Genomic DNA, 13,264 nt, shown 5'->3' with positions numbered 1-13,264 from the left:
TTTCTCAAATACTGAAGCATCTCCTATGGGCCAGCCACGGGGTGTCCATGGGGAGACCCCGCACTCTTCAGATCCTGCTCAAGCCCCATGTTCCCTGGGACAAATTTTTATTCACCTAATTAGAAATAAACTGACAGGGAGACAATATGAGGCTATTTTTGTTGTTATTGTTCCATCCCAAAATGAGACTAGAAAAGCCACAGCAAGTTAGAGAAGATGTGCCCCAGGGTCCCACCAAAACTATGCTCATGGCAGGAGAATCGCACAGGTGCAGCTGGGAGACAGCTGAGTCTTTCAAGGCACAGATAGAGTGGACCACAGCTGAACACTGCTTATGGAGGGAGAGCTCGGGCTAGCAGACTGAGTGTGCCAGCCAGACAGCCACACCTGAGTCTGCTGAGTCCCTGCACTGGTTCCAGAGTGGGGCCCAGCACACAGGAGGGGCTTGCTCCACCTGAAGTGAGAAGCCTACATGTGCATTCAAAGGCAAAGGCCAGGCTGAAGTTCTTTATCATTCAGGTCCATGGTCAACAGAATTATGCCAAGAATATTTCTCTAAGTATGAGAGTTGTAGGGAACTCAAGACAAACGGAAGGTTACTAGGAGGCTGCTCATGGCCGGAAGAAGAGAAGTGGTTTTAATTCCAGACCTCCACTGCTCGTCACAGCCAAGGCACTCTAATGTCCTTGGTGCCAACATTCTCATCTGCAAAAGGAGGAGAAAGCCAAGAACTCCCAGGGCTGCTGCAAGAATTAATACAAAAATGCAACGATCTCATATACCTGCACAGCACAGTGCCTGGCACAGCGCTGGCATCTCGAAAGGTTAAATGAATCTTAAAAGAGTGGGGGGTACAGGGGCTTCTGTAGGGAGCACCGAGTGTGAATCTAAACAAGGGTGTTCTGCACCCCAAATCTGTGGACACTCTCAACAGGCCTCCCTGACAGTCTTGGAGCTATTTCTAATTACTATACAACCAGGTCTTGCTTTTCACTCAAACCAATGTTAGCTCCACCAGTAACCTTCCCCACCAGGTTTTTTTTTTAGTTTTTTTTTTTTTTTTTTTTTTTGACAGGCAGAGTGGACAGTGAGAGAAAGAGAGACAGAGAAAAAGGTCTTCCTTTGCCGTTGGTTCACCATCCAATGGCCACTGCGGCTGGCGCGCTGCAGCCGGTGCACGGCGCTGATCCAAAGCCAGGAGCCAGGTGCTTCTCCTGGTCTCCCACGTGGGTGCAGGGCCCAAGCACTTGGGCCATCCTCCACTGCACTCCCTGGCCACAGCAGAGAGCTGGCCTGGAAGAGGGGCAACCGGGACAGAATCTGGCGCCCTGACCAGGACTAGAACCTGGTGTGCCGGAGGATTAGCCTGTTGAGCCATGGCGCCAGCCCCCCCCCACACCAGGTTTTGTTCAGTGTATTTTGGGGGGCTCTTTACAAGAATGCTCCCATTTCCTCAGCAGGAAGGATATTCTACTCCTAACAACACCCTCTGGGCCTGGGGACCACTGCCTCACAGAGTACTGAATAGAGCAAGAACGGGCATCCAGTAAACATTCCCTGGTCCCCAAGGCAAGCACTTCGAAAGGGCTAAGAGCCATTTGTAAGAGGGTACTTCAAAAAGTTCATGGAAAGTGCAATCTTTACATTTACTTTGGTGCAAAAAACTTTCGAAATCCATGCATATGAGGGGTCTTCCAAAAGCTCATTGAAATGCTTCCCTATGGGGCTGGCATTGTGGCAGAGTGGGTTAAGCTGCTCCTTGCAACACCAGCAGCCCAAATCAGAGTGGTAGTTTAAGTCCTGGCTGCTCTGCTTCTGATTCAGTTCCCTGTTACTACACCTGGGTGTCAGGGGTCCAACCTCTTGGCACCCACGTGGGAGAGCTGGATAGAGCTCCAAGCCCCTGGCTTCAGCTTGGCCCAGCCCTGGCCTTTGCAGCCAAGTGGGAGATGAACCACCTGATGAGAATTCAAGCAGTCAATCAAGTAATCTTTTCAAAATGTATATTGTAGAAACTATGCATGGATTTCAAAAACAATTTTGTACCAAATTAAATTTATCTTTCAATACCCTTTTCCCATGGACTTTTTGAAATACCCTTGTACACATAATCCTTGTTTGTTTCCCCTTTGCAGAAGCCTCCTCCTTCCCCCGACACTGCGTCAGAATGATCTATGTGCACAGCCATCTCTCCCACTGACGAGGATGCTGATCAGATTATTCCACCTCTCCCAGTGGGCGCTACATGACATGGGAATAACAGCTGATCTTCTAGGAGAACTGACGGAATTGCATGAGGTTATCTCTGTCAAAGTCTGATCTTCAACCTGCCCACCATCCATAAGGGTTCCGAAAGCAGCAGGAATCACACTCAGATATGAACATATAGAAGAAAAATGAGCTTTGGTACTACCAGAAATCACACTGAAGCGCTTACATTAGAGAACAAGGTTTAGTTAAGCTTTCTCTATTTATCATTTATTTAAAAAAACCCAATCAATATACATTAACTGAGCCAAGAGAACAAAAAAGTACCTTTTTCTCATATGGAATATCACAATGGTATTGACCGAGAAGCCCTGAAATGCATATTACCTGACTGCCTGGCTCTATGGTGCACACTCGTTTGTATACAAGGCGGCACTCTGGAGAGTTTGACAGCTTTTATCTTTTAGACTCTTGAAGGCTCAGAGGCGCATTAAGCCTACATCTCACCAAACAAAATGCAGACAAGTGTGGTTTGTCAGGAAATCACAGGCCACACCAGGAGGATCTGCCAACAAGGGGGCCGGCCCCAGATCTCAGGCTGAAAGAGCCTTTGCCTCCCACCTAGAAGATCATAAGAAGCCACCATTGAGGAAATCAAAGGTGACAATTGAAAAACTTTCAAATTCTAACTTTGCAGAGGACCAAAGGCTTGACTCAACCTGATGTCCGCTCAGCTACTCCCTGCCCAAAGATGCTCCATGAAGCTAATCAGGATGCTGTGACTGTGCGTGAGCTGAGAGCCTCAGCCCCCAAAGAGGGGTCTCTGACCAACAAGTGAAAACTCAGCTAAGACTCAAGACTCAACTACTGGGGCCAGCCCTGCTCTGCAGTGCCGGCATCCCATATGGGCGCTGGTTTGAGTCCCAGCTACTCCACTTTCAATCCAGCTCTCTGTTATGGCCTGGAAAAGCAGCGGAAGATGGCCCAACTCCTTTGGCCTCTGCACCCACATGTGAGACCCGGAAGAAGCTCCTGGCTCCTGATCAGCTCAGCTCTGGCTGTTGTGGCCATTTGGGGAGTGAAGCAGCGGATGGAAGACCTCTCTCTCTCTCTGGCTCTACCTCTCTGTAAATCTTTCAAATAAATAAAATAAATATTTAAAAAAAATACATAGCTCAACCCGTGGTAGTACAAACAAAAATACTAAAAGGGATAAAGTATTAAATTGTACATCAACAGTCAAGACAAGGGCTGATCAAGTCATTGTTTCTCCTAGTGTCCATTTCACTTTGTGTGCTATGTGGGGGCAAACTGATGAAATCTTTACTTAATATATACTAAATTGATCTTCTGTATATAAAGATAATTGAAAATGAATCTTGATGTGACTGGAATGGGAGAAGGAGCAGGAGATGGGAGGGTTGCAGGTGGGAGGGAAGTTATGAGGGGGAAAATGCCATTGTAATCCACAAACTGTACTTTGGAAATTTACATCTACTAAATAAAAGTTAAAAAAAAAATACAGCTATTTGTGAAGGCTTTTTTTTTTCTTTTTCTTAAGTTGAAATAATACAAGGGTACTTCAAAAGTTCATGGAAAAATGGAACTAGAAAATGAGTTTATCTTGGTGCAAAAAATTTTGAAGTCCATGTATAGTTGTTTCATACTTTGCATTTTCTGTGAGCTTTTTTAAAAAATGATGCACTTTTATTTATTTGAGAGGCAGAAGGAGAGAGGGAGAGAGAGAGAGAGAGAGAGAGAGAGAATATCTTCCACCCATGGGCTCACCCTTCAAATTCCTTCAGTAGCCAGGGCTGGGCCAGGCCAAAGCCAGGAGCTGGGAACTCCTTCCAGGTCATCCAGGTTGGAAGCAGGGGCTGAAGTACTTGAACCATTTCCCGCTGCCTCTCAGGGTGCAGGTTAATAGGAAACGGGATTGGAAGTGGAGATGGGACTCAACCCCAGGCACAGGGACACGGGAAAGGGTGTCCAAGCAGCAGCTCGGCCCACCACACCGCCCCGGAGCTTTCTGAAGACTGCTCATCTCTCTCCTGTGAGATGCCCACTCATGCCTTTGGCCAGCTTTTCTATTGAGCAGTGTCTTTCCTACCTTTTAACTTTATTATCCTTTATGTATTTTCAATAGTAATCCTCTGTCAATTTTTCTTATAGCAAATATCTCTTCTCAGCTTGTGATCTGCCTTTTCAGTCACTGAATGGCATCTTTCAATGAACAAATGTTCGCAAATTGCATTTGTTCCTTTAGGCAACATATATTTTGGATCATCTTTAAAGAAATCCCTCTCTACTCTAAGGTCATAGAGGATTAGTCTCCTATTTTTGCCCCTCTCAAAAGTTTTCAAATTTTGTCTTTCCCACTTAAACCCTTGACCCATTTAGTATTTAGACAGAAACCGCGTCCCCTTGCTTCCTTGTGTGGATAGACAATGACTGGAAAGTACGTCACCTCCCCAGGGATTCCACAAGGCCACCTCTGTAGTAAACAGACAGCCATGTTTCTGGGCTCTTTGTTCTGCTTCCTCAGTGCCATCCACCTCTGTGTCACTTCTGGTGTCTTAACTTCGGTAGCTTTACCGGAAGTTTTGTGTCTGGAAAAGGAATCTTCAACAAGCCATTAGGTCTGGGCTCTTTGGATTTGCACATTAAGTTTAGAATCGGCTTGTCAGATACCACGTACAATCCCTTTAGGATATGGAGTGGAACTGTATTCAGCCTACAGATCATTTGGGAATGAAATGACATCTTCAGGACGGTAAACCTTCCTACTCATGAATCTGGTCATGCTTTCTTCTCCATCTACTGGTAGTCATGATGGGTTTTCCCTCACAATATGGTAATGTGAAAGTTATATTAATAGATTTCCAAGTAATTACACTTTTGGCATCATCCCAACTTAAGTCATTATGGGTTTTATTGCTTACTATTTTGTTTAAGACTTTTACATTCATGGTGACAAGTGACACTGGATAACACTATTTTTTTCTTGTCCTGTCTTATGCGAAGGAATGTCAAGGTCATGCAACTGTCACAATAAAAGCTGGGGTGGATCTCTCTTTCTTCGAGACTCTTAGAGAATTTGTCTAAGACTAAGTTATCTGTTCCTCAAGATATATGATAAAAATATACCTGTAAAACCATCTGGGCTGACTGTTTTATTTGGAAAAATAAAGTATTGATTCAGTTTCTAAAAATTAAATAACCAATTTTTTCCAATTCTTCCTGAGACAATTTTGGTAAATTTGATCTTTCTGTCCATTTGACCTTAGTTTTCAAACACTAGCACAAAATTGATAACAGTATATTCCTACTGTGCAAAAAAATCTCTGCTACAACTGCTCCTTGTAGTTGTGATTTATTCCACTGTCCCATGTTAGTGTTGGGAAGGTGCAGGAATAACTAACTGCATGTGTGTAATCGACCACATGTAAGCAAACACCATCACCAGAAGACGCATTCTTCCTTATCCACAAGATCAAGGATGTAATGTAAGACTAGAACCCACCAAGGCTGCTGTTGTAAGGATTAAATGAGCTAATACTTATGAAGTACTTGGGACAGAGCCTGGCACACAATAAGGGCTCTGAACGTCGTGACTAATCACAGAGGACCAGCATTTTGGAGCAGCAGGTTAAGCCACTGCTTACAATGCCGGCCTTCATATCGGAGTGCTGTTCAGTCCATGCTGCTCTGCTTCTGATCCAGCTCCCTGCTAATGCACCTGGGAAACCAACAGAGGATGGCTCAAGTGCTTGGGCCCCTGCCACCCATGTGGGAGACCTGGATGGAATGCCAGGCCCCTGGCTTCCGTTTGGCCCAGCCTTGGCTATTGCAGCCATCTGAGGAGTGAACCAGAGGACAGAAGATCTCTTTCTGTCTCTCTCTCTATTCTACCTTTTATATAAATAGTCAGTCTTCTTCTTCTTTTTTTTTTTTTTCCAAAGATTTACTTATTTATTTGAAAGGCAGACTTCCAGAGAAAGGAGTGACAGTGAGAGGCGTCTTCCATCCACTGGTGCACTCCCCAAACTGGGGCAGGGCCAGGCCAAAGCCAAGGGCCAGGAAATTCATCCAGGTCTCCCACGTGGGTGCAGAGGTCCAAGGGCTTGGGCCATCCTCCACTGCTTTCCCAGGCACATCATCAAGGAGCTGGATCAGAAGTAGAGCAACCGGGACTTGAACCCGCGCTCATATGGGATGCTGGCATCTTGGGCCTTGGCTTAACCGCTATGCCACAACGCTGGCCCTAATAGTCAGTCTTTAAAAACATAAATCATAAGATTTTCAGTTCCACTGAAGTGACAGCCTGGTTTTGCTCAACTGAAGTTTAGTAATCTAAAGCAACAGTAACTGTTTGTGGATCAGACACTTTCAAATGTACTCTCATTCTTTTTGGCCCCAGAAAGAGGCAATGAAACACCCATTCTGAAACTCGGTCTGCACGTTAATGCCCTGAGATTGTGAACTTAGTGCAAAACAAAGCAAGAGGTCCACTCTAGGGCTGTTCTTACCTAGAGGGCGAGGGCTACACTTTTCTCACCTATATGTGTCATGAGTCCGGCATACAGTAGGCAATCAAAAAAAGTTGTGAGGTCTGGACAAGCAATCCATAACCAAAGAAATGAGAACGTTATGATGATAGTAACTCTGTCTCACAAAGTTCTCATGACTAGATGCCTTTTCTTGATAGGTAAACACATAACCGATTTTATCCACAGCCCCTCTCCTGCGGAAATTCCCATTGTAAAACGGATTTTCCTATCCTTTCAACAGAAGGACACCTGTAAGCTATTCTATTCCCAGTCTGTTTCTGTATGTCTTAGCTAGCAGCAGCAGCAGCAGCCAGTCCTACAAAGAGGCATTCAATTTCTTAGAAGGAAATGTATCGATAGATTTACTTTGAATTGCAACAAAAAAAGTAAGATGGGTTGATGAATGGATAGATGGATAAATATGTGACAAAGCTTTTCTGGCAGAATCCAGCTAGAATTACGCTGGTGCTAACTGTAAAAGGATTTAAACTGATTTTCATAAACTATTGGGAACATATAAATTTCTATAATAAGCAAGTGAGAAACTAATATGAAAAGAGCATGAAAAATATTTATATTCTACATGTAACAAAAATTATTGCGATATGTAAAGAGCTCATTCTAATTTATAAGAGAAATATCAAGACCCTAAAAAGTAAGTGAGAAAAGACATTACCAGAATACAAATAGGGAAAAAAAATAACATGGAAAATATTACCTCTATGAAAGAAATAAAAATTAAAGCAAACCTGACAGACCATTTTACATCTACTTTATTAGCAAAATCGAAACAAAAACACACTTGAATTCACTCACACACACACACACACAGTGGCAAGGCTGTGGCAGCAATGACACATTCACACACGGGGCAGCATTCACTGCAAACAAGCACAGCCCACTTGAGAAGCAAGCAGGAAACACCAGCGCTCATCAGAATGAGCTCCTTTGGCCTCCTCAGAACACGAACTGCAATCGGCCACAAGAAGCCAAAAGACGTTCACTGCAGTGTCATCTACTACAGGACTAATCCATGAGCAGCCCAAGAGGCCGTGAAGAGAAGACTTCGTAAATGATGACACATCAGTACAACGAAACATGTTGTAGACACTAAAAAATGACAATAATGGAAGCTTCTGTGGAAATATGCAGAATGTTCCTAACACATAATCGGGTGGAAAACTATTTATAACGGGTGGTGAAACTATAAAAATAAACGAACTGTGCTTTGATGCTGAAAGGGAACATAGACAATTAATGAAAATGATGTGTTACCCTAGGAGGGGACTCTGTCGGATTCCTTTTTCTAGGATTTCCTTTAATCTTGCCGATGCATCTCTCAATTAAAATTAAATCACTGAGAAGCTCATCTCAAGACTGTCTACTCACAGTGCTGAGTTTGCTGCAAATGATGAGTATCCGGCGTTCGTAGAGCATGCTGGCGTACAGGTGCAACATGTTGTTAACATCCACAGCCACAAAATATTCCGTCAGATTTCTCTAGGAGAAAGAAGAAGGACAAGGTTGGTGGCTCATTTGGTGTGCCCTTACTACAAACAGTACCTAATGAAAGCATGAGAAACAGAATAATCAGAAAGCATCCTCTCTTCTTTCCTGGTCCTGTGCTTTTCACCTGGGAGAGCAAACCCCACTCGTGTATAAAATCATGAGGTGGAAAGCCGGAAGGGACCTCAGCCATGAAGCGGTCTGTGTGGTGATTACAGCTCACGATGTGAGGAGCACACAGCACTGTGTCTGCTCTCCGTGTCAGCTCCTCAAAGGGCTGGACAGGAATTCTGTAGTCTCACAAATGAGGGAACCACTTGCAAAGATCAGTCTAATAAGCAACAAAGACAGGACTGCCACTCACATCTTCGGACCCCAGATTCTAGAACCTTCCCATTGTACTGTGCCATCCATCTAAGCCAAAAAAAAAAAAAAAAAAAAAAGTAGCCCGGGGCCTGAATGCAGCTGGCTCAGAGCCTGTTTCTGCACAGCTCCCGCCCACTAGCGCCGATGTGCCCCTCTCCTGTTGTCACTGCTGGTGTCCTTCCCCTCCACAGTTTAAACTCTCCAAAGCGGCTCAGCTGGAATTAAAGCAATTTCGAGACTTACAATTTCCTCGTATTTCACCCAAAAGGGAAAAACTAAAGACAAGCAGCAGTAAGTTGTGACAAAGCAGTGTTTTAAGTAGCTTGATTTTCTGTATCCTGGGCTTCACTCTTTTAAGCACTGCTACAGATTGGTACTCTTCACATTTCAGACTTCTATACCCTTTCTATACCCACCTAATTTTAATAATATACATGGATATGTTAATTTCTGCAGTGCTACAGGTTTTCAAAGCCACATAATATAATCTCGTGAAAATGAAAGGGGTTAGCGAGGGAAGGAACAAGCTGTTGCCAGAGGTCGCAGTTTATGATGAATAAAGATCTATAACTCATAAACTGAAGTAAGCCAGGTGGATTTTATGTGCAAAATAGCATAAGGAGCTTTTCAACAATATTATGGGCTGGGAATGAGAAAGGGTACTCATGATTTATTATTATTTTCCTAGAGTACCTGGTTCCAACCATGAAGCATTACAAGTAAAGAAGAAATGAATTAATGGCTTCACATACTGACTAGCAGGTAAGTGCTGGGCACAGTGTCACACATTAAACACATGTGATTTTATGCAGTCTTAACAAATATCCAACGAGGTCTTCTTCCTTCCATTAGATAGGGTTGTTAAGTTTGGGGAAGGTGGAGTCAGGGGTGACTCCACACTCTGCGGGCTTTCTTCCATACTACATTGTCTCATACATGCTAAAACATCGACCATACACAAGGCTTTATGTGTTACTGGTCTACTTTATCTGGAACCACTCCTTGAACTTGATATTACTCTAAAGATGAGTAAACAGAGGCACAGAGACTGATACAATCTGACAAAGGCCATAGACTATAAATAGTTAAGATCCAATCCTGGGTAGGTCTACTCTGATTCTACATTTTCTTTAAATATCACCCAAAATTAAAAAGTCATATTTGGAAAAAGAAAGGAGACAGAGTATAGAAATGAAACAAGATCAAAGTGAGTCTAAAGAGAGGGGAAAAGTCCCATGAAAAATTATCATTACCCCATTAATTAATTCTATGTGCCAAGCAGTCAGTATTTTCTTCCTTTAAGACTGATTTATTTATGTGAAAGGCAGAGTTACAGAGAGAGGGAGAGACACAGAGAAAGAGCCAGATGTCCCATCTGCTGGTTCACTCCCCAAATGGCCACAACAGTCCGGGCTGGGTCAGGCTAAAGCCACAGTCCAGGAGTTTCTTCGGAGTCACCCACATGGGTGGCAGGGGTCCAAGGACTTGGGCCATCTTCCGCTGCTTTCTCAGGCATATTAGCAGGGAGCTGGATCAGAAGTGGAGCAGAAGGGACCTGCTTAACCCACTACAGCACAACACTGGCCCCAGGCAGTAGACATTTCGCTTGTGTTCTCTCTAATGTTCTCAAGAACCCTGAGTGAGCATTATCTCCATTCTGCAGATGCGACAACTGAGGCTCAGGAAGATTCAGCAGTCTTCTAAAGGCCACCCAGCAGGAAAGGGCAGAGCCCAGTTTCCCAAAACCAGGTCTCCTGAATCCAACGCTCTGACCACCACAGCGACTTGCTTCTTAACAAACTTGGTGAAAACCTGACAGAACACCCGGGGCAGGCGGTCTGAACAGGTCAGGGAGCAAGTCCCTCGCCCGGTGGGCCGGGGAAAGCGGAGCTGCTGATGTCGGGGTGGGGTCTGCGCCGAAGGCGGTGACATGGCAGAGCTCTCCTCGCTAGCGAGACGACGAGGCCCTCAGTTGAGCATTTCAGTGAAAGCTTAACTGCTGATGAATTGCATGAATTTTTCTTTTAGGAGAGGATGGAAGTAAAAAGAAAATAGAAATGAGAGGAGCTTAAAGAAGGCCAGAAAGCCCATTAGCACTTTTGACAGATCCAAAGATAACTCTGAAGCCACCAAAACGTGGCCTCTTGAGTCTGCCAAGAAGCTTCACGCTGGGTAGAAATATGTTACACAGCTTGCCGTCCAAATAGGGAGACACAGCGTCAGAGACAGATCCTGCGCCTTATTTTGGTGGGAGAAAAAAAAAAAAAAAAATCACAAGGATCCTTTTGCAGACAGGAAGGGGGCATTTCAGCAACAAAAACACCACTTGCCCCAGGCACACCCTCGGGGCCGATCAGAGTCTCAGAGACTCGGGAGCTTATTCCCAAAACTCTGCACAGGTATGTTAAAAATACGTAACACGCCACCAAATTCTCTCTAAACTGTCATGTACTTTTTTTGGTATTTCTCATCCCATCTGTGCTGATTACCAAGATATTTGTGTCTAAACAGAAGCTGTCTTATCTGCTTCCTCCCCTGCCTCTTGCCTTCTGGGACGCCACCCGCCGGAGAGGGTGGGAGTGGGTGGAAGCACCAGCAGCCCTGGGAAACTTGCTCGGCCGTGGGAGCACCTGTGGGTCAGAGAGGGGTCCTGGGGCAACCCAGATCTCCCGCTAAACCCCTTGGAGATAGGGTCTTCCTCCTGCTGCCTGTAAGCCTCTGACAGCTTGAGCCACACCGAGCCTCAACTGCTCGGCGTGGCTCTGTGTTGCATGCTCCCAGGCCTTTACTTCTGCTGCTTCCTCTTAGAATGCTCTTCTCTTCCTTGAGGATATCCGTGTACTTTCCAAGATGCAACTTAAATATCACTTCCTCCTGGAAGGCTTCCGGGACTCATTTGTTAAGCTTCCCTGCCTGTGGGCTTCTAATACAATTTGTCCCCATTTTGCAAATATGTTTCATTTTTTCCATCAGACTGAGGTCTCTTTGGGTCAAATTACATATTCCATCATTTAGTGGTGTAGTGAAAGAATGAGTCAGGGAGTGGAGGAAGCAATGGTTGAAGATTAGGGCTCCTTAGCTCTGGTGTGAGCAGCACGGCACAGAGGAGTGCACTGGCCTAGCGGAGGGGCAATGTGGCCAGCACAGCAGGAAGAACGAGGCAGTCGACCCAGCAACCTGGCTCTGAGTTAGGTGATGTGATCAGCTACTTAGTAATGACGAAGGGGTTTTGGGAGGAAAAAGTGACACTGGAGGGGACATAATGTCAGGTAAGAAAGCTCAGGTTGAGGGGGAACGGGAGAGGGGTGACTTTTCAAGGGTATCTATGGCTACGTTTATTAAAAATGTCAATAAGTCTGTGATGTGTTCATCAAGTAACTGGGGGCACTGTACATGGAAACAGGTGTTCATCTTGTGTCTGTTGGGTGAGATCAGAGTGTGGGAGCAGGCTTCCTCCGTCAACAGTGCAGACACAAGGCACGAGGATTCTACACTGATAAAAGCTACAGGGTGCACCCCTCTCCCCCGGCACTTCCCTCCAGTGGAAGTCTTCAACTTCCTTTTTCCGTCTCCTATAACCAGGCAGCAGCCACACTTATTTAACCCCTTCTATGCGCCTAGCAGCACCCTGGGAGCTGGGCCTGCAGACAGAGGCTGAATGTGACATTCATTTCCCAGGAGCCTAGTCTAGGGGTCAGAGGGACAGATGTCCAAATATCCACTCTGCAAAAATCCTGCGGTCATGGGTTTACCCCAGGGATGGCTGAGAAGATGTACTCTGCTCAATGGCTGAGTGAGGTCCCAACAGAGGAGAAGGTATAGTCTGGGCCTCCCAACAGGCATTCACTCCATGGATGGGCAGAAGCCATTCCAGGCAGAGGCAGGGAGGTGGCAAAAAGAGCTCCAAGGGTGGGGTGTGGGTGGCGAGCGGGAGCTAGATTCCCGTCTGTGGAAGTGCAGGCTCTATAGGACAAGGAAAGCATGCCACTGCCACATTCGTGTCTCAGAAGATCTACCTGAGGCTACAGAGGATGGGTAGGGGAAGGCAAGCAGGAGGTGGGTGCTTGCTGTATTCTGGGAAAGAGATGGTTCAAACAGGGAAGCAAACTCTCCAGAGGGAAAGCTGTGGATGTGGCCGGTATCTATGAAGTGGAGTCACAGGATTTGACAATGAATTAGACTGGGAGAGGCAGGCAGGGAGGAAAAATCTCAAATGCACTTCAGATGTCCAGGTTACTTTGGGCAAATGGGAAACAGTTTTTTAAAGGGAGAGTCCAACTCATTTCATAAAAGTCCTCCGTTTCCAAAAGCATCATTCCTTTAGAACATGGTGTCACTAGCCACCTTATCCTAAACTCAGTGTTGCTGCAAGTCCCTTCCAGGGCTAACCCCCTGTGGTTTAAATCCAAACAAAGAGGAGGGAAGCCGCACCTGGCAACACCCCATTCCCCCGAGGAGAGGCCTCATAATGGCTGCTCCCTCCTAGCTGTCCCTGCTGGCTCCTACACCAATCCAGGCCGGCTGGGGACTTGGGGCTCGCTGTGATCCCTGCCTGAGGTTACGAAGCAGGTGGGGGTGGTGGCTGTGGGAGGGGCTGGAATAGGTCAGGGATGGGAGGGGATACAGTGCGGCTT

The 13,264-nt window shown here is 45.6% G+C and overlaps 1 protein-coding gene across 9 annotated transcripts in view; it reads right to left on the bottom strand.

Moving 5' to 3' along the window:
- The window catches only part of DENND1A (DENN domain containing 1A), a 566,150-nt gene that overhangs the window by 242,427 nt on the left and 310,459 nt on the right, over nt 1–13,264 (bottom strand). For all 9 annotated transcript variants that reach the window (XM_062207587.1, XM_062207591.1, XM_062207594.1 and 6 more), the window contains one exon: nt 8,148–8,258. In XM_062207587.1, the coding sequence (XP_062063571.1) occupies nt 8,148–8,258 (111 nt within the window). The remainder of the gene's footprint in view (nt 1–8,147; nt 8,259–13,264) is intronic.

This window comes from Lepus europaeus, chromosome 12 (assembly GCF_033115175.1).
Source record: "Lepus europaeus isolate LE1 chromosome 12, mLepTim1.pri, whole genome shotgun sequence".
NCBI classification, from domain to species: Eukaryota; Metazoa; Chordata; class Mammalia; order Lagomorpha; family Leporidae; genus Lepus; species Lepus europaeus.
The sequence above is the reverse complement of the archived record's forward strand: the minus strand, read 5'-3'. Positions and strand labels throughout refer to the sequence as shown.